This window comes from Martes martes (assembly GCF_963455335.1).
Source record: "Martes martes genome assembly, chromosome: 13".
In the NCBI taxonomy this organism is placed as follows: domain Eukaryota; kingdom Metazoa; phylum Chordata; class Mammalia; order Carnivora; family Mustelidae; genus Martes; species Martes martes.
The window spans coordinates 21,356,597-21,378,861 of NC_137901.1; the positions used below are offsets into that span (position 1 = coordinate 21,356,597).

At 39.3% G+C, this 22,265-nt stretch overlaps 1 protein-coding gene across 1 annotated transcript in view; it reads right to left on the reverse strand.

Moving 5' to 3' along the window:
- Positions 1-22,265, reverse strand: part of DCC (DCC netrin 1 receptor) — a gene marked incomplete at both ends in the record, with an annotated part of 1,141,350 nt that overhangs the window by 14,658 nt on the left and 1,104,427 nt on the right. Inside the window, one exon of the mRNA XM_080821994.1 lies at positions 13,994-14,206. Within this exon, the coding sequence (XP_080678120.1) occupies positions 13,994-14,206 (213 nt within the window). The remainder of the gene's footprint in view (positions 1-13,993; positions 14,207-22,265) is intronic.

Consider the following 22,265-nt stretch of genomic DNA (forward strand, 5'->3'; position numbering starts at 1 on the left):
CAGAGATGGTGTGGGATTTATAGACAAGACCTGTGTAGAATGGCATTCTTCATAGTCCTTATTTATAGCTATCATAGGATTGCCAACTGATAAACATTTTTATTATAAAATGATTTGTATTTTACCCTGAGCTATCCAGAAATGCAATTTCCTGAGAATAGTCTATTCCCCCCAAAGATATTGTTGATTGAGATTTTATTCTTTATTTGCAGTGGAACAAAATGTCAATGAAAAATTCTGACTCATCCTTGTCATGCTGGGTCAGAAAGATCTCTTCAAGTCCATATATGGGAAATTATTTATAAGGAAAATGTGTTGTTATGCAATGTTCCATAACTTTTCAATATTTGACATGTTCTTCCAGCATGAAGTTTCTGAATATTTCATATTTATAAGTCAATTGGAAGCTAGTTGTGAAAAATAGGCTATTGGATATTTTGTATTGGGCTAATAAATAAGCCCATGGTATCTCTGGGTTTTTGACATTTATATAGATATTTATTTTAGTCTTCCAACGAGAAATGAAACTTTCTCTGATTGGATGTGTTGGGCCAATTCAAGTATGAAAAATATGTAATCAATACATATTTGGAAAGGAAAATGAAAAAGAAAAAATAAAAGCTGATGCAAATGTAAATAATACATGGAGAAAACAGAAATAAACAAAGTCTATTTTTTTTCCTTTTCCTCTTGTGAATGTGTCTGGAGTTTTACGTCATAGATTAGTGTTAGAATACCTCTGGAAAAAATAATCTCTCTCTCTATAGATATATATTTACATGTTAAGGGAGATGCTAAAATATATGTGGAGTGTTTAGTATTTGACATTACTAATTACATAATCATCGTCCCTTTACGTACATGTATTATTATTATATAGTTGCTCAGAAAAGCAGGCTTTGGTTTCAGAAAGTCCTAGGTTCAATTCTTGGCCCTGACATTTTGATATAATATAACATTGAATTAATTATTTTATCTTCTCTGATCCCAAGATTCCTCAAGAGTCAATACTTTCCTCTCTGTGTTTCTATGAACATTAATATAAGATAGCAAATTCACATGTTAAGTGTTTGCTAATGGCAACTGTCGATAACAAAGTTTGCAAGCAAATCACCATGCTTCTTATCAGTTCATTTTTTCCTAGAGTATCTACTGGGATCCAGCACATATTAGGTTTTATTGTGATATTAAAGACTATTGCAAATTGGTGTCTATTATCACATTAAATATTGGCTTGGGAAGATAAGCCATATGTCCAATATTTCATTAGAATCATACTCCATGTAGAATAAAGAGATAAAATTTAAGAATACATAAGCAGGAACTAACTAAGAAGGGACTGACTGTGTGGCAGCTGGAAGACAGTGAGCGCACTGGAGCTGGAGGAGGAGAGGGGGACGGAGACTGAGCAGCAGATGCCCCCCTGCTGGCACAGGTTTCAGAAACTGGATCCTGTACCATCTGTCTAACCCAGGAGTACAAGGAGAATGGTAAATATGTGCAGAAAATTCTCAAATATTAAAAACATCAAGAAATTGAGGGAAAAAGCCTTTAAGCACTTTTCTCATGGTACTTTCCAATATTCTATCATTGTTCCTCTCTCTGATCTGTAATTTCTCAAATTCAAATACTTGGGTACTGGTAGGTACTTGTATAGGGCCTGTTACCACTTAAATTAAGAAGCGTGATACGCGGGAGGGAGGTAACCAAACAACCTTGTAATGCAAAAGAAAGAAAAAGAAAGACATCGGTGGGGAGAGAGAGAGAAAAAAGAGGGGGCACAGAAGGAGGGAGGAAGACTTCAATTGTTCAAACATTTATTGGAGAAGGAGGTTCTTTTTCTTTAAAAACTCCCCTCTCTCCCACTGGCTCTTTACTATTGCCAAGCCTCCTCAAACATATATTTACTCCTTAGAATGATTTATTGTCCAATAAATGATTTATGATGATATTTTTCAGGACATTATATAATACAACCTAACTTTTTCACTACTCAAATAAACATTTCTTTTATTACCTCCCATTCTCCGTGATTTATATTACCACTGCGTATAGGTTCACTTACATGATCACCACCAAAAAAATTGTTTAAATATTTTTCATTGATTTCATATGCTCGTCACCCTGGTATGACACTGGATGAATCTGAAATTGTCATTGTACGATGAGTCACCATTTGAGGAGACGTGTGTGTAATCATCCAGTCTGCGATGAAGCACTTTCCATTGCACAACAGAACACGAGATGCCACGGACAGGTTCTGATGACCTCCTTAAATGACAACCCATCTTAGTTTCCCACAGAACCTCCCTTTCTGGGGAAAACTTATCACAGATGGTTATGAATCTTATCTATTAATCTTCACTTAAAAAACAACAAAAAAGAGACAGTTTCCGAAGTGGGATCCCTTTTAAGACAATAAAATATTAATTCAATTCCTTCATCAGGCATTGACAAATATACACTAAGGCCCCAGGTGTTTGCACAAGAAAATGAATGACTTAATTTTGCAGAATTTCATTTGAGCAGGGCCAAAGTGTTCAGCTCTTGGCCTTAGATTTCCAGAAAGTTACTTCTTACTAAAGGCTTTTGGATTGGTCTAAAAAACAAAATAAAATGAAGGAAAACAGAAAATACTCTGTTGTTTACATTGCACAACTGAGCCTAAATGCAGGATTATGACAAAGTGGCTGGTTAAGTGGTCCTTAACTTGTTATAGATAATGAACAGTTTGGGACTCTAACAAAAGCTGTAAATGCACTCACTGGGAAAAATGTGCATGTGATCGCTCACAAACACACACACACACACACACAGGTGAATGTAATTTCAAGTGAGTTACAAAACCCTCGAGTTCTTCGATGAACTGTAGGTGAAGGATGCGTGGTATGTTCTAGAACCTCACTCCTTGAAGTGTGATCTACAGAGTGGCAGTGTCAGCATCTTCTGGAATCCTCTTAGAAATGCAGAATCTCAGGCACTCCTTCAGAGCCACTGAGTCAGAATCTGCGTTTTAATGAGATCTGTAAGTCATTCTCCAGCATGTAAAATTTAAGAAGTGTGGCTTTAGCTAGTCATGTTCATGAAGAGTTTAGAATTAAAAACTTACATGTCAAATCACATTTGGAAATGAATCATACAATATATAATATTCCTAATAAAATAAAATATATGAGGGGTGCCTGGGTGGCTCAGTTGGTTGAGCTGCTGCCTTCGGTTCGGATCATGATCCTGGGGTCCTGGGATCGAGTCCCGCATCAGGCTCCTTGCTAGGCGGGGAGCCTGCTTCTCTCTCCGCCTCTGCCTGCCTCTCTGCCTGCTTGTGTGTACTTTTTCTCTCTCTCTGGCAAATAAATAAAATCTTTAAAAAAATAAAATAAAATACATGAGAAGACAAAGATGCCAGTAATGTTTTACATATATTTGAGAAATAAGTTCTTTTTCCCACTTTCAACAGCTCGATTCTTGCTCCCCACTTTGCATTCTTCCTTGCCCTGCTATTCTCTTTGCAGAGAGTTAATGCAGGCAAGAGCTAAGTCAGATATTAGAGCTGGGGTCTGGGAAATTCCACGGGCTTTAGTCACATTAAACTGGTTCGTCCTGAGAAGCAATTAGGAAATGCAGTGTTTCTAAGAGAGAAAGTCAGGCACGTGACCACCAAATCTATATACATCGTTTGGACATAAATCCTTACTGGGTTTGAAGAATGGGCTTTCATACCCATTGGTAGAAACAGATTAAGAAATTAGAGAGGGAATGTAATTTAATGCAGTTTGGTCATTTAAAGGGTCTGGTGGGAGCTTCCTGCCTGTTGGATGTATTTATAATTTGAGAGCACGACCTGTTCAAATGGAAGAGGCCACGCTTCTCTCTAGACTCAGGAAACAATACTCAGATAGCTCTGAGCAGACACTCTGCTCTCGTCTGTTCACCACTCTTTGTGCAAGGGTGCAAGGGCTGACCTCTTTCTGGTGGGGACACAGGTGGTGAAATACAACATCCCGGAGTTAGATCTTGTTTCACCAGCCACTAAACCCTTAGGATTTACTTTAACCCCCCTTCCACCTGATCCTACAGCTTCTGAATATAAGGACTTCACGAGGCCCAATTTATACCTCAGTGTGGTTTCCAGCTTATATCAAATCGTAAGCTCCTGGATGCAGGGCTCACATTTTTAACTAGTATAATTCATTTTACATGAACAAACCCTTTCCACACTAGATTTTATTTTCACCATTTATGGTGAGACATGAAAGCATAAAGAGGTTAAGTGACTTATTTGACACTAACCCAGCCAATGAGCAAGAAAGCTGGATCCTAAAGTTTTCTTATTTTTTTCCTGTAAATGCTCTTTCAAGTCCTGCATGGCTCCTGCCAGAGAAGAGACTGGAGGATTGGGATATACTTCTCATCACATGGCCCCACTGTGCTGCCTTTAGTCCCGCCCTGGGGTAGGCATCAGCTAAGATCCTGTGCACAAAGCCACCTATTTCAAAGAACTAACTGAGGCACCACTCCAAAGAATAGCTGAAAAGAGAACAAATAACTATAATTTTACATGCAACACCAACTGAAACTCAAGTTTAAACTAGCTATCTCAGGGCGCCTGGGTGGCTCAGTGGGTTAAAGCCTCTGCTTTGTGCTCAGGTCATGGTCCCGGGGTCCTGGGATCAAGCTCCGCATCGGGCTCTCTGCTCAGCAGGGAGCCTCCTTCTCCCTCTCTCTCTCTGCCTGCCTCTCTGCCTACTTGTGATCTCCCTCTGTCAAATAAATAAATAGGATCTTAAAAACAACAACAACAACAACAACAACAAAAAAAAAAACCAGCTATCTCAACCTGAAAGGTAGACTAGGTCAACACATTCTTATAATTGGAAATACGCTCTTTCGGTGGCTCAGGTGACCACAGAAGTACAAAGATACAACAACTGGGTAAAAGGATGGGTTATGGGAAGGAGGATGTTTAAGAAGGGCACTTTGGAGTAGATGTGAAAAGAGCGTCATTGTGAATATCATTATTCTTAATTCCTATAAGCCTCTATCTGCAATTAGGTCATAATATGTCTCTCAGTTTGAAATCAATAGGGCTTACTTATCATTGTTTTTCACTAAAAGAAGAAGAAGGAGAGAGAAGAGAAAAAGAAGGGGGGGGGAGGAGAAGCAGGAGGAGAAGCAGAAGAAGGAGAAGAAGATGGAGAAAAAGAAGGAACAGAAGAAGGAAGAGGAGGCAGGAGGGAAGAAGGAAAGAAAGTAACAGCAGCTTGCTAGAGTCCCTTTACCGCAAAAGATAAGGCATCCTTCCTGAGAGTCTTGACTTCCTTTCTGGTAAATAAAAAGATGCTGGTAATAAGAACATCAACCCTAGCTATGAAATACACGGGATGTTTAACAGGGCACTTGAATTCTCCATTAAGTCCCTGCCAGTAAGATAAACATTATAAACATTCTGAAGGAGTCGAGCTCTAAATGGTTTTAACAATGGTTTCTTACTTTATTTTAATATCACAGGGATTTTTTTTTTTGTTTTCAGTGTGCTAGATTTTTCACAACACATTTTCAATACTCCATTAACCCAGAGTTTTATGTGAATACTTTATTTGTTTCAAAATTTCCCCTTCCTCCCAAAGGGACAGAAGCCTGATGCTAATTGGTGAACTATAAGGAATTCTGTCAACTACTGTCACACTATGAGTTCAGAATCTGCTTGAGTGAAACCCCTTCTCTTACTCATACTTTTTGACAAAGCAAAGAAAAAATACAGACAGAATATCCACCCTCGTTTCTGCAGTAAATAAGACTGCTAGAATTTCGTATGTTTCATTCCTCTTTAGAGATGAAAGACTATCAAATTTCACAGATGAGAATAAGTAGGAGTCGGGGGGAGCAAAATTCATTCCAAAATTGGCATAATGGAAAGACTCAGGACTCTATTTCCACTGAGCCATACTCCCTCTTCCTATGAAGAAGGTGGATGTCATTCTCCATTGTAGTATGGATGTTAAATTAGTGAATAGACTTTCCACGGGTGGTGGCTTCATTATCTCCCCCCCCCCTCAATGCAACTGAATTCAGCTTTGGAATAAGATGTTATAGGTAGTTCAGAACATAATATCTTAGGCTCAGATGGTTGTGACTTTGTAAATTTTTCAGCTTTTCTAATTCTCTTGCCAACTCTCAAGTTGCTTTGCTTCACCTGTAATCATCACTTGAATTGAAGACCTGAATTCAATTTCTGGCTTTTACCTTTATTATTCTATTCTGATCAGCTCCACAAATATTTATTGAGTACTCACTGTGGCTTATATAAATGTCCTAAGGACAATGACACATGATCCTAGAGAAGTTACAAGTTATTCAACCTCTGTGAGTGTCTCCCTCTGCGTCAGTAATGATGATTATAGTTACTTCTCTGCTAGGCATGAATTCATTTGGAAAGGTCCTTTATAAACTACAAAAGGCGGCAAAATCTAAAGCCTTAACCTTATTAATTTCACATACACTTATTTTAGAAAAAGACACTTTGATCCTCAAGATGATTTGTAAAAAAACAAAATTTACATGGCAGAAGTTAACCATGTGACCTATGACATTCTTAGGAAATGTGAAAGGAATGTTTGCTGCTTTGAAAACAACTTCCTGCTCAACTTTTCCTTTTCCTTGTCATTCTCTGGCACTCACGGGGCCACCCACTCCCCAGTAAAATCCGAGGACATTCTTAAATCGTATGTTTCAAATGTATGTAGTCTACTTGGTAACGAAGTTCCAAAAATAGGTATTCTTCATTTTCTCTTAGGATTATGTAGGTGGTAACTCAATACTTTACCCCCAGAGTTTAACTGCATTAAGTTGATAAGTAACCTCAATTTTATATATTGATATAACTGTTTCTGGTGCAATATTTTCTCTTATTCTTTTTAATTGAGCAAAAGTTTGGTTGAAAGGACTTAGATTTTGATTCAACTGTCCTCCCTCCTCCCAACAGATTTTTGCAATTCTAAAGAAACACAGCTGTTTGTTTTTCATGCTCACTGACCCTGACATTTTCTAACTCACAACCTGAGTAATATTCTCATGTGCCTTGATTTTATCTTCACTTTATGTTTCCTTCTATTCTTCTTTATTTTTGTTGCTGGACTCGAAAGCCTTGGCTACCTGTGGTGTGTGGTTCTGGAAACAACAAATGTCAGCTCCCTGTCTCCTTACTGTCCTGAAGAGGGACATTGGCAGGCTGGACAAGTGAGTTTAAGCAGATGGGAGCTAGTCCCGAGTTCCTGGCTAGTCACGACTTTTACTAGAACTACTTTCCTCCATCTAGCCTACGTGAAGGAATACAACATTCACTCAAATCGTAAGCTAAATAACTCTAACCACCTTCTATGCAACAATTCTTTCTAATGGATATTTAATAACTAGGAATATCCTAGAGGCCCTGAGGTGGGGGTGGGGAAGTTGGACTAAGAATAGCTATTCACGTCACAAAGAAGTTAAATAAAATCCTTTGTTTCTCTTCAATATTCTATTTCTCTGAATTCTTATACTTGGCCATTAGTTCAATTGTTGACCTTGGGGAAGGTGCTTAGTCTTTTAGGCTTTGGTTTTGTCATTTATAAATGACACACCAGTCACAGGACTTACCTCTAATGTTTCCTCTAGCAATCATTTCCCTCCCTTTGAGGCAATTAGAAGAGCTCTTTCCTCTTTAAATACTGGAACCCCATTCTAGAGGAAATAGTATTTTATTAAAATACCATGTAGGCTCCAGAGTCATAAACATTGGTGATATATGGGGTAATTTTGACTTACTTTTCCTAAGGGATAATTAAGGATGACTAGACCAAATGAAATTAGATTTCACCTATCAAAAAAATCTGCTAAGAATGAGGACAGGAGAACTTCAAGGAACTACCTACAGAAACAAATAAATGAAAACAAAGATGATCTTACATATGAGATGAAATGTAACACGAGATAGTGTCATTTTCCCCATCAGACTTGATTAATGGTATTGGTCCCAATAATGTCAAATCAACATATCTCTCCTACTTGGCTGTGCCAATGATTTATTTGACCTGACTGACCTGAAAAGTGACCATCTTGTTTCACCTGTGGAAAGATGTCTGCTCTCCCATGACCTCTGTCTGTGACTGATTTCAGCTGAACGGAACACTCCTTCGGTCTCCTTGATGAACACCCTCTACAGTGGCCTACAAGTGGCTCAGGGAATGCAGCAATTGTATTAATGCGTTATAGTAATTTATTGGCAGTTTTGTGTGATAGCATATTTACTGAAATGAGGCCTGTCAAAAAGATCAGGTTATAGCAGGAACACATGATTTCCCAACCAGCCATAAAATATAAATCAAATGCCTTTCCTGTCCACTGTCAGCCACCTCCACCCACTCCTTGTCCTCAGTCCTCAGACAAATTGAAGCACATGCCACATTTTGCAGAGGGAAAATCAAACTCAATTTCGTAGTACAATGAGATGACTTTTGGTCTTGTCATGTCCACTGACATATTGATTCCTCGAAGACTGGAAAGATCGGAATGTTCTAGGTTTTTGCTTTTATACAAGAAAACATGTGGAAACGCAATGTGTAAACGGAGGGCAATAAAGCCGGTGAGCCCCTTTACAAAGATGCAAGAACTCCAGGGGGCCGATGTTGTAAAACAGCCACTAGTTAGTATTAAAGTCACTATTTAAGAGGTCACATTTTCTTTCTCTTTAGAATTACAGCCTCAGAAGACAAATGGTCTCCTAATCCAGGTTCATTTAAAGTGCAGCTGATCATTTCACAGCTAAAAGGAATTTTCACTAGTGAAGTAAAAAAAAACCACCCTATCTTGGCCTTTTGTAGAATTTATGTCAGATCTATAATGCCAGAAGCGCAACACTCCATCAAACATTTTCTATTTAACCTGAAAGGGGACGAAGCCAAATCACTTAGATGTCCGCATCTGTGATTTGCAAAGTGCAGTGATTGTAGCCTCCCTGAAACGCGTCAAGACCGCACAGTTATTCACTGGGAAGCGTTACCAAACGGAACCACTTTATCACGAGGGGATGATGAAATTGTAAGAAACGCCATAAAGTACTCTAGTCCAGGAAACTAAATTTTAACTCGGCAGGTGGAAAGGGGGAAAAAAAAAAAAGAAAAGAAAAAACAATGAAGGAATGAATCTGTGTTTTCAGGTGGGCAGAATTTCAGTCATTATAACAACCGGCTGACTTTCTAATTACACTTTTATAAAAATACCGCAAAAGTCTTCCCAACTGGGGCGCCTGGGTGGCTCAGTGGGTTAAGCCTCTGCCTTCGTGCTCAGGTCATGATCTCAGGGTCCTGGGATCCAGCCCCGCATCAGGCTCTCTGCTCGGCGGGGAGCCTGCTTCTTCCTCTCTCTCTGCCTGCCTCTCTGGCTGCTTGTGATCTCTGTCTGTCAAATAAATAAACAAAATCTTTAAAAAAAAAAAAAAAAAAAAGTCTTCCCAACTCCGTGGAGAGAGTCACTGCGTACTGTGCGCTGCCCTATATATCACACCCCGAGAACGCAGCTCCACATGCCTTAGTGGAAGTCCAACTGAGGCACAGATCAATGATGCTGCCCTTAAAAAAACCACACACAGGAATATGAGTAGGGAAAGAGCTTCTTCGTTGATCCTAATTCAAGCGGTTTCAAAGCAGAAGGAGCTTCTCATTTGGGGTGATCTTTAAAAATTATAGCAATGCCTCACATTACCATATTCTAAAGTAATTACTTGCAGTAAGTAAAGATAAATTCATTAGAAATTACTCAGTCCTTTATTGTGAAATCCGAAGTAAAATTATTTGAGGTATTTTTTTTTTCAAGCCGACAAGAGAATGACTTTACTTCATCAATCAGTTTGACTAAAGTAATGATTTTCTTAGAATTAAAATTTGTTGAAAGCTCTAAGTATTTCATCTTTTAGGCTAAGAAGCATGTAGTTAATGTCACAGCTAATACATTTGTCAGTCTGCTAATTTTCTTTTTCTATTAGAATAAGTAAACATCAGCCCTTTCTTAAAAGCATACTATTTACCATGTGTCAGAAGCAATGCAGGGAGAACTTATTTGAAAATCATGAGGTAAGACATTATAAAATGAACAGGAATCACAGGGAGACAATGAAGGAGAAACATGAAAAGGAAAGGCATTTAATAATTCCAAAGTGATGGCAGGATATGCCTCAAGGTGAGTGGGGGAAGATGGCATTTAAAGGAGAACCATGAAAAACGTATAATCACCCAAAAACCCAGAGATATTGGAAAACATAAAAAAAGAGATAGTTTTTAAGAAACAGTTTAAATAAAAACAAGAATGATAATTGAAACTAGATAGATAGTTAATAAAAAGAAGGCTCTTAAGTGTACAGTGGAGATAAAAGAAAATGAGATCTTGCCAACATGGCATTAGATCAAAGAATGGTTCTTCAAATATGCTTATTTTTTGAGAGAACAGGTGTAGAGACAGCAGAAAGGACTCTATTTCCCACCTTTTAAAGACATAATAAGCTTATTTATGCTACATTGTGTCAGACTTTGTTTAAGGTTGCTTCCCTATTATTGTAACTGGAAGAAAACAATAAGTACTAAATAACAATGCCAGGGCTTTGTTCTGTCTATTGTCAGATGTTCTTTCTAAAATGAGGGGTCTTTGTTACCACAGTTCTCTGGAGCATGGGTTGATTTCGAAGCGTGTGTTCCAAGGCAAATATTTCTGCCACGGTAAAATTTCTTTTAAAAGCTGGGGCGCCTGGATGGCTCAGTTGGTTAAGGCCTCTGCCTTCAGCTCAGGTCATGATCCCAGGGGCCTGGGATCAAGCTCCGCATCGGGCTCTCTGCTCAGCAGGGAGCCTGCTTCCTCCTCTCTCTCTACCTGCCTCTCTGCCTACTTGTGATCTCTGTCTGACAAATAAATAAACAAAATCTTTAAAAAAAATAAAAAAATTAAAATTGTCTTCACAATTTTATTTTCATTTTTTTTTTTCCTCAACGTGATAACATAGTTAATTTTTACTCCCAACTAAAGAGAGTAGCTAACAGTATTAAAGTGCTTTGGCACCTAGTTTTTTGGTATTATGAAATTGGTGTTCTTCCTCATAAAATAGTTAAACCTCTTACCTTTCCTCATTTAAAATATGAGTGAGGAAGGCTTGCGAGGAAAAGGTATTCCTCAACTCAAAATGACTTCAGATGTTTCTCATTTTTCTTTTTATCAGTTTTGGAATGATTTGCGGTAATAAGTTTTTAAATAAATTATCTTTGTTTTTGTCACTAAATAAGTTAGACTTAAACTAACAGGTGCAGATGAGTTCCTCAAACTTGCTGTGCTATAGCCAAAAAGAATAGGAACAGATACATCCCTCAGTAGTTGTGCAGACTTAACTATATTACTTAAATTAACTGAGTCACCATTCTGGTAGCCATGAACTAGGGTTAAGAAAGTAGCAAAGTTGCTCTGAGGATCAAATGTAGTGTTAACAAGTCTTCAGAAGCATGCCAGGCATAGAACTCAAGTTCAACAAAAGGTTGAATACCAGTCACTTCCAAGGTCTGGTACTGCAGTGGGAAACAGTGCAACCAGAAATCACCGGGCATTGAGATTAGGACATAGGAATTTCATTAAATGAATCCTCTTGCTTCCAACTGTCCTTGTCTCGATTAGCAAAGACCTCATAGTTTCAGGGCACTATAAAGTCGCAGACTCTGCCCATAATGTGAGTGGAGTGTATAGATGCGGGGGATGGGGAGAGGGGTTTGGGCCATATAGATCTCTCTTAAATCCTAGTGTGGGCTTCTTTTGGGTTAGAAGAGCTATTTCCTGTGAAACGAAGTCATGGCAGCCATGGAGATTATGTGTCAGAGAGGACAGTCTTCATACATCCCCAGGACTGGAATCCCACATCCCTGTGCTCCATCCCACCTCCCCGGGTTAGCTGGTAGCTGAGCATCCATACCACACACCACAGCAAAGGCGGAACACCAGAGAGCATTAACACAAATCACTTAATATGGTACCAGGAACAAGGAACGTTCTTCATATTAGATAACATTCATAATTGCAATTGTGGCTTTTCTAGCTTTTGCAGTCATCATGAGTCTTATAAATTATTTCAGTGACTACAGCTGCTGTGCGTATGGATCTGAGCAACAGAAACTTACATATATTTGCCGAACGACAGATTGGCCAATCCAGCTGTGTCTATCCACCTCTATTTACTTGGGACCACTGAACTTTGCTATCTTGTGCTTGATATATCGGGGCTGTTAAGAATTATTCTAATCCTTCAAATAATTTTAAGCACTAGGTCGTTCTTTATGTATCTCCTTATCTATCGATTGGCCTATCTTTCATCCTATCTGTTGCTTCTCCTCTTTCTTCTTCTCCTTCTCTTCTTTTCCCCCTCTCTGCTCTCCCCCCTAATTCCTGACAGAAACAAAGAGGAACTCTGGATTAGTGCCACTGGATACCAACTGAGGCGATCAAATGAACACTGCATTGGGAAGAGGGGACTCTGGTTCTCATCTCTGCCAACTGATCTTCTTAGAAAGGCGTTCTTTAAGGCTAGTGTTCCTAATTCCAATGTCGCGGGGAGGGGGTTTCCCCACCAATACCAACCAGTTCTCAGACACCAGCAGGGTGTCTCAGAATTCAGCTCAATTCTGACATGATCGACCTGGAAATAGTATCAGATTCCACAGGTTAAGGATTCGGCCATACAAAACTGCCTCCCACCCCTGACTTCAGATGCTACTCACATGCTCCAGGCTGCTACCTCTGCTTTTGACGAACTAGCTACAGACTGGTGGTTCCAAGGACCAACCCCCCCCCGCCCCCGCCCCCTACACACACACCTTGGGTTCGATGCATTTGCTAGAGTAGCTCATAGAACTCAGGAAAACATGTTTACCGGTTTATTAAAGGGTATGATAAAGGATGTGAATCAACAGCCAGATGAAGAGACATATAGAGCGAGGTCCGGAGAGAGAGCATGGAGTTTCCATCCCCTCTTTAGTCCCATCATTCTCCCCAAATCTCCACATGTAAACCGACCTGGAGGCTTTCCAAACCCTGTCCTCTGAGATTCTTATGGAACGTCATCGCATAATCATGCTTGACTAAGTCATGGTCCTTGGCAGATTCCACCTCCCCCTCTCTCCTCCCTGGAGGTTGGGAGTGAGACTGAAAGCTCCAACTCTCTAGTCACGGTTGGTCTTCCTAGCAACCAGCCCCCACCCTTGAGGGGGTTGACCAAAGGTCATGTTCCTAAGCAAGCAAGCAAACAAACAAACAAACAAAAACCACCAAAAGTCACATTCATTAACATAACTGGATTCCTTTATCCACTTATCACCAAGGAAATTCTAAGGGTTTGACAGCTGTGAGCTCCAGAGAACCCAGAAACTGTGGAGGAAGACCTAATATAAACGAGAACTCTATTTTGATCATCTGAATGACAGAATATGTATTTCTCATAAGTCAGGCTATCACAGTTACCATAGAGATGTTACTTCCTACCCAAGTTTTTGTTTTGTCATTTCTAAAATTAAGAAGTTGCATTCTTCTCCTTTCTGGCCCTGGAACTTGGAAATAAGAACCTCTGGAAGACGACAATTGAAAGGCTACAAAGCAGAATTATGGGTTACATGCATAGCTCTGAAAAGTGTTTTTTTCAGGCTTTTGTACCTCTATGTCTAGTCTTGGTGCCTAGCCTTAAATTCTAGGATCCACGTGGCCAACTAAAGAACGAGGAATGTTTCGAGCAGTGTTCAGGATCGATGAATGACTTTCCAAAGGAATGAAAGGCACCTATAACCAGCCAGTTGCTTGCCAAAGCAGATACTTACAAGCTGCCCTACGAACCTCAATAGTGAACAGATTTTTACATCCCACCTTCTCCAGAACCCTCATGCACTTAAGGAGAGGCACAGGGGATAACAACTATTTCCAACATGAACAAACAGGCATTTACCTGGCTGAGACAAGAGTGGCGTGTAAGGGACTTTCGGTTCTATTGCACTCATTGGTGGAGGTAGCAAAGGATTAGCAAAGCTGCGGAGTGGGTGGGTTGGTCGAACACAGGCCGTGGGGATGGTTCTGCTTGGCGCCTCCTCAGTGCTGGGATGCTCAGGCTGTGCTGGGGGCAACATGGGTGGCTGTTGGCTGGCTGGTCCTTCACTCACCGCTGCAGTGGAGACAAGAAAAGCCATTCGTTACTCCAGAACAAAGCTTGCTTTCCCTAAGCCAGCTGCAGGGTCTCTGATCCATTTAGAGAAATATGCCGGGATTTGGCCAATCTCTTCTTCAAGTTATGAACACTCTCCTTCCTCTTCCTTCATACATTTCTGGGATATAATAGCACGTCCCCTTTAAACAGTGGAACTAGATCCAGCAAGACAGGGATCCCTCTCGCAGGAAGAATAGTAAAATATATAGACAGCATTGACTCTATTGCCCGAACTGGCAGGGCCCTGTAATCATCAGCGATGAAGCAAGGAAAAAAGAGTTATTTCTCTTTTCATAAGGTCCAATGCCAGTGAAATTCAATATCCCAAACCCAGCTACAGCTGCATTATTATCTACCAGCCAATATGCCAATTTTTTCTGCGATTTAAACATGCCATGTCAACTGTCAAACAAATCAGAGCTACCAGGTGTTCAAGGCATTGTTAATAAAATGATACAAATAAGAGCCACAATCATTGTCTGCCATAGCAAAAAGGAAGCACACCCATCTCAAAAGTTATATGAGAGATGACTTTGCTGGAACAAGTTGCCTGAATGCAGAATTGTAATTTTTCCTCTTTGGTAGCAAACCTGGTAATTTTCAGTCCGATTACTGTAGTTGAAGAGGTTCCCCACAGTCCTCTGTGATCGCCTTTGGGGCATTTGAACAGCTCGGTGCACCGAAACACACCTTTTCTCCAGAGAACACAGTTCAGCGGGACTAAAATATTGGCAAGGCAGTCTCTTAACGATAAGAACACTGCAACTTGACTTTACCCTCCGTATTCAAAATCAACAGGTCCAGGTGAAACTGTAAATGCAAAGAGCTGCTTCGGAGGTCTAAGTGTTGATGAAATAAGATATTTCTGATGATTTATTTTTAAAGAAAGTTCCACTGAGTAAGTGGGAAAAAAATGCAGAGACAGAAGATAGTATATCTCACTTTTGGAAGAGAATTTTTAACCAGGAAATATTTTGAAATAATTAGTTTGTGAGATAATTTTGAGACAACTCTCTGGGAGGCTCCGTAAGGTCAGCAAAGGGCAGTGGAGCCAGAAAGAAAATGATAATGCTGAAGAGAGTAGAGATTAAAGTTACCAAGATCAAGACATTATATTAAAGATATGCAGGGATGAAATGTGCCTTCAGAGGGTGTTTGATATTAAGTCTCATTTTTCTATATTCAGAAAAGGTTAGATATCCTCTAGGTCATTGAGAAGCCTCCAGACTTACCCTAATCAAAGACAGAGGCAGGGGGATACATAGGGTTGGCTGAGGATAGGATATGGCCACCTAGCAACCAGAGCTAGTAAACAGGCAAAGACTTGATAAAAGATTTCTTCAAAGAAAATGTAATCAAGACAGCAAACTGGATAGAACTCTGGCAAGATGAGTTTCCTGTCTCTAAGCTAGGAAGTACTATCATGGAGGGGAGGACCACATGCATGCAAAATATCAAGGTTAAATGGTGGGACTGTTGGAGCACCTGGATGGCTCAGTGGGGTAAGTGTCTGCCTTCAGCTCAGATCATGATTCCAGGGTCCTGGGATGGAGCCCCACATTGGGCTCCCTGCTCGGTGGAGAGCCTGCTTCTCCCTCTTCCTCTATTTGCTACTCTGACTACTTGTGCTCACTCTCTGTCAAGTAACTAACTAACTAAATAAAATCTTAAAAAAAATAAACAAATAAAAACTCTTTAAAAAAAAATGGTGGGGCTGCAAGGACTCTTGATCTCAGGGTTGTAAGTTTAAGCTCCACACTGGGCATTGAGATTACTCAAAAATAAAATCTTTTTAAAAAAAAAAAAGAAGAATAAAAAGGAGGAACAGGGGTTCTTGTATTCAAATTATGCAGTCTTGACTGAATACAAGAACACCTGTTCCTCTCTCCTTAATATTCTTAGGGGGCACCTGGCTGGCTTAGTTGGAAGAGGATGTGACTCTTGACCTCAAGGTCATTGAGTCTGAGCCCCACATTGGATATAGAGATTACAAACAAACAAACAAATAAAAACTTTAAAGACTGCATAAATTAGATGGTTGACAATATAGTGTTACAGGCAAAGAAAATTATACCAGTTTTGCTCTGGACTCATATTTAATCTAAGGGAGAAAATGACCAATGGTCAATATCCAAATAACAGTATCTCTTAGCTCTAGCTCAGAGAGAAGAGGTTGTAGGAACCTATATCTGGGTCCCTCTTCATTACCAATGGGTTGGTTTTTATTACAGGTGCATACTACCATATTAAGAATATCTTTTCAGGGAAAGAAATTTCACAATTTTCCATAGAAATCTGCCCTAAGTAACTTGATTGAAGATGGATTGTAATACATCCATATCATATTTTAGAAACTGCTTTAGCCATTAAAGAAATAATGATATATTTTGTGTTCTTCTTTATTCCTTCCTTCATATTTTCCTATTCTATTTCTTCTACATTTTTGAAATGAAAAAGATTTATGTTAAAATATTACTGACATTAGACTTAACAAAATTGACATGCACTTTTTTAGTTTTCTAAAATTTGGTTTCTCACACAAAAAATAAAATTTAGTTTCTCAAAATTTTCAGGCTTCAGAGAAATTTTGATGACATCATGGAATGTTTGGGGGTCACTCCCATTCCTATTCTCTTTAATGGCATTGCTCACTGGCATCTCTAAAAACACAAATTCTCCACATGCCCAGCCCTCCATCCCCAGGTCTTCAGGTGGTCACCATGATTCCCACTGGGAACATATTTGAGGGAATAATGGTAGCTCCACACAGATGGACCAGCTCATTGGCAAAAACAATCTTTAGTACCACACATAGTGGAAAGGAAAGTGCCTAATTGAATGTGCTAAGTGGGAATGGGAGACTGAATGCATCACTAATCTATCAGGGACTAGTTGTATTTTGTTGAAAATGACAAGTTTGCTAAAATCTAATACAATGGGCAAGGTACAGATTTTCTGTAGTCAATTCATAATTCTTATATTTTATGTGGAGCTAAAGAAATGCTTTTCAGAACTGGCTGACATTTGAGGCAGTCAAAGCTCCTTTTTTTTTTTTTTTTAAGATTTTATTTATTTATTTGAGAGAGAATGAGTGAAAGAGAGCATGAGACAGACGGTCAGAGGGAGAAGGAGACTCCCCAAGGAGCTGGGAGCCCGATGCAGGACTCGATCCTGGAAGTCCGGGATCATGACCTGAGCCGAAGGCAGTCGCTCAACCAACTGAGCCACCCAGGCGCCCAAGGGGGAGTCAAAGCTCTTCAATGCAATAGCCATAGCTCCCCTGGAGCAAAGCCCTCGTATCAGATGAGTCCTTTGGCCAGTTCAGTTACCAGCATCAGGACACCTATATGAAGCGAACTGGCTCAGTGACATGGTATTTCAGAGCTTGGAAAGCAAAGAAAACCTCCCTTCGTCCACACAGCCTTCCTGCAATTCAGAAAATAAAGGGAGAATCAAGGAAGTGCTGGCAAGGCACTCGTTTTCAAATGATGAAATGGTGGGACTCCATTGTACAAATGGCGTACAATTACACAGCAGAGTCGAATCTCAAGGTGCTTTATAATAATTAATGTCAACACATAAATAATTGCTACAGAATGACGGGCAAAAATATTGAAAAAATGGAAATGGGCATTTTTCTTCTATTTCAAATTGTAGTATTTGAAAGAAATAGAGCATGCCAGTCACTCTACACAAAGACTTTGGGACATGAACACTTAAGGAACCCAATTCACTCGTTAATCTCAGAACAAAAACTGTGCAATAGCCCTGAGTAACCCCAGTTCCTGACAGTGTGAATTTTTGCATAGACCCTATAGAGAAATTTATAAACTCCACTATGCCCATGATTCTATCTAGGTCAAGTCCCATTATTATTTGATTTCCAATCTGGGGGAGAGTTGGGACAGAAAAATAACATGGGTGAGGTTGACCAGGCTTCTCACTAAGGCAACACCCACACTGAAAGGAATGGTAAAAAATTGTCTAACCTCTGGTATCTACCTGTTTCAAGGATGAGAAAATGGGGGCACAAAGTTTATAGTGACTTGTAGGAATGGGGCCTCAAGACTATCTATTGGTTGAAGTTTTCAAAATATGGTACTGTTTCTTGTTCCCCAGGAACAAGACTTATTGAACTTACTGAAGCTAAGACCAGAACTATAGTCTGTTAGTAGAAAGAGGAAGTATCTGTCCACCAGAATTATATAAGTCTTTATCAGTGGATAACCAAATGTGAGTAATGCAAATATATGATCTCCTACAACTTTCTTTTTCTTTTGGTAGGAGAGAAGTTCAGCTTTATTTGTGACTTTCAGAAAGGAGCAGCTCTTGGAAGCAGAGTTTTAGTGATTCATTTAGTGATTCTTGGGCAACTCAAAGGTCTTTCAGATAACTTTGGAGGAAGGAGAGCCTCCACACTTGGCACAACTTTTTCTTTTCCTGTGTGTGACTTTTGTTGTTTCTCAAGGTGACTAATAAGACATCTCCAGCCAGAGTCATGAAATGTTTTCTGCTTGAGAAGGAACAGGGATGTTTAGTGGTCTCTAAGGCATTTAGAAACCGATACTGAATGGCTGGAAGTTAACTGGTTCTGACAGTGATTTAGAGAATATTTGGTTTCCTAGAAGAGAGGGTACTTATTTCTTTTCCTTTCCTAAGCCATCACGTGGAAGCACATATTCGTCCCTATTTCTTTCACACTGTACATTCCTTTTGCTAAAAAACTACCTGATGCATGAATGAATATATATTTTTAAAAATCTGTGAAGTTTTGGATGGGATCTAAAATTATGTCTTATGATTTTAGATCAAGTTCAAAAATTAAGCTAAGCACTCTTTTTTAAAAAAATTTTATTTATTTTTTTGACACAGAGAGAGAGAGAGAGAGAGAGAGAGAGACAGAGCACACAATCATGGGGAGCAACAGGCAGAGGGAGAAGGAGAAGCAGACTCCCTGCTGAGCACGGAGCCCAATATGGGACTCGATCCCAGGATCCTGGGATCATCATCTGAGTGGAAGGCAGCTGCTTAACTGATTGAGCCATCCAGGCACCCAAGCTAAGCCCTCTTTAGGGATCCTTTATTTATATAACTTTATATAATAATTGCATTATATATTTTATGTTTACATTATGGATTATAGTTCTATAACTACCCTTATTTAATAATCCTTACTTTTAAATAAATTAACAAAAGTTTTAAAAATTACTAAAGAGACCAAATTTTTCTTTTATTCATTTATTTCTTTCCTTATTCATTCATTCATTTATTTATTTCTACCAGAGCTGTTTTAGGTTCACTGCAAAACTGAGTGAAAGGTACAGAGATTTCCAGTATACGCTCTGTCCCCACATAGACACAGCCTGCTCTATCAAAGTCCTGCACAAGAGTGGTACATGAGACTCTAACCACAGACATAAACAAATCTGCAATAGTTAACCACAAATAAAAACACATTTTAACTTAGTTCATTTATTGTTCTTTGGCTTTTGCATGCATCAGTCCAGCTTCTGTCTCTGTTGTCACACGGCCATCTTCTCCCTGTGTGTCTATCTCTTCTTTTCTAAGGACACAAGGCATATTGGATTAGGACCCACACTAACTCAGCAAAAGCTCACCTTAACTTGGTGACGTATGAAAAGATCCTCTTTCTAAATAAGGTCGCATTCACAGGTATTGGAGGTTAAAACTTCAATATATCTTTTTGGGAGACACAGTTCTCTTCATAAAAGTTTGTTCCCTGGGCGCCTGGGTGGCTCAGTTGGTTTAACATCTGCGTTCAGCTCAGGTCATGATCCCAGGCCCCTGGGATCGAGCCCTGCATTGGGTTCCCAATGCAGAAGTGGGGAGCCTGCTTCTTCATCTGCCTCTGCCTCTCTCTCTCACTCTCTCTTTCTCATGAATTAAACAAACAAACAAAAAACCCCAAAACTTTGCTCTCTGGCCCCCAAATATGTCCTTGGAGGTCTGGGTCTCTAAGATCTCTTCAGGCAGAGGGAGGACGGCCATGTGAAGGAGGCAGATACCGGAGTTATGCTGCCACAGCCAAGGGACGTCTGGGACTACCAGAAGCTGGAAGAGGCAAAGATGGATCCACCACTGGAGACTCTGGGGTGGACATAACCCTGACAACACCTTGATTTTGGAGTTCTAGCCTCCAGAACTTTGAGAGAATAAATTTCTGTCATTTAAACCACCTAGTTTATGGTACCTTGTGATGGCAGCCCAAGAAACAACTACATCCATGGTAGAAGAATGTGCATAGACTCTGAGATGAGAAACAGTGACCCAGACCGTCCTGATGGTGAATGGTAATCTGTGACAAACTGTATTATTTGCTCACAACTCCCCCTTCGCTCCCTTCCCCTGCAAATTCTCTAGTTCATTTTGGGTGGAGTATATACTTCCCTTGGTACTGCGCTTAACCATGTAACTGATTTTGGCCAATGGAGAAAGGAAAAAAAAATATGCTAACTCATTTATTATATTCTTTTTCATTGAAATTTAACTTCTGGAACGATTATGCCTAGGATTCAATGAGACGGTTTTCCACGTTGCACCGAATCAAGAGAAAAAGAAAAGAGTAAATGGGATGCTGAGTTCTCAGAAGGAAACTATGCCTTTAAAAGAGAAAAAGAGATGACAGGAATACACCAAGAATAAAATAAAATGGTTAATTTCCTTAAAAACACAGTGAACTTTGGCTTGACTTGGTCTTGTGCAGTAAAGAGATAAAGGTCATTCTACACATTCTTCTCACACTTCTAAAGTCAGAGGATATAGATGAAATCAAAAGAAAATAGTAGATGGTGATTCGATGAGGGAGAAACTAAACAAAAACTGTAATCATTTATTTTCTGCTAGTTTTGTTTCAGAAGCTAAAGAAGGGACTCATGGTTCTGAATTCTTTGACTGGAGTCACCTTCCTACCTGTGCTGGGATTTAGAAATTTTTCTTTTTGGACTTCCCATATCTTTCTCTTTAATTCTCTTCAAAATGGTTTGGGAAACTATTTTTCCTGAGTTTCTGCACACAACTCTATTCTGTAGACATGATGTGCAGTGAGAAAAGGGAAAATAAATCTAATTCTCTTTTGGCAGATTTTTGATGCCTTTTAATTCTAACCTTGCTACATCTAGACGATTTATGATTTCTTAGAGCTGTTCTTGTTAGGTTAGAAAAAATATAGCTTACCTCACAAATATATTTTATTGTTGTTACCATCTTATCTATTACAAAACATCCTATCTCACATGAGCTGCTGAGTCACCTGTTCCTAACTAAGAGAAGAAAGCCATAAAATCGATTTTAAAGTGCTGTGCGTGAAGGAAAAAAAAAGTCAAATGGCATAAGAGAAACCACCAGGGTGTGTATAATAGATTGGGAGTCTCTCTCCATACCTACTTTCCTTAAAACAAATGAAATAGTACTTTCAGGATATAAAATTGATACAGAAAAATCAGTTACATTTATATATGCTACCACTGAACTATCAGAAAGAGAAATTAAGAAAACAATCTCATTTACAATTGTGTCAAAAAGAATAAAACATTTAGGAATAAATTTAATCAAGGAGGTAAAAGATCTTTACACTGAAAACTATAAGACTTTGATGAAAGAATTGAAGAAGACGTAAATAAAAGGAAAGACATTCCATGCTCATGGTTTGAAAGAATTAATATTGTTAAAATTTCTATACTACCCAAAGTGATCTACACAGTCAATGCAATCCCTATCAAAAATCCAATGCCATTTTTCACAGAAATAGAACAAACAATCTCAAAATTTGTATGGAATCAGAAAAGACCCCAAATAGCCAAACCAGTACTGAGAAAGAAGATCAAACTGGAGGCATCACATTTCCTGATTTCAAACTATATTAAGAAGCTGTAATAGTCAAACAGTATGGGAGAGCCTGGAGATACACCCATGTATACATGGTCAATGAATTTATGCCTAAAAGCCAAGAAAATACAGGGGCAGGGGAAATACTCTCTTTAATAAATGGCACTGAGAA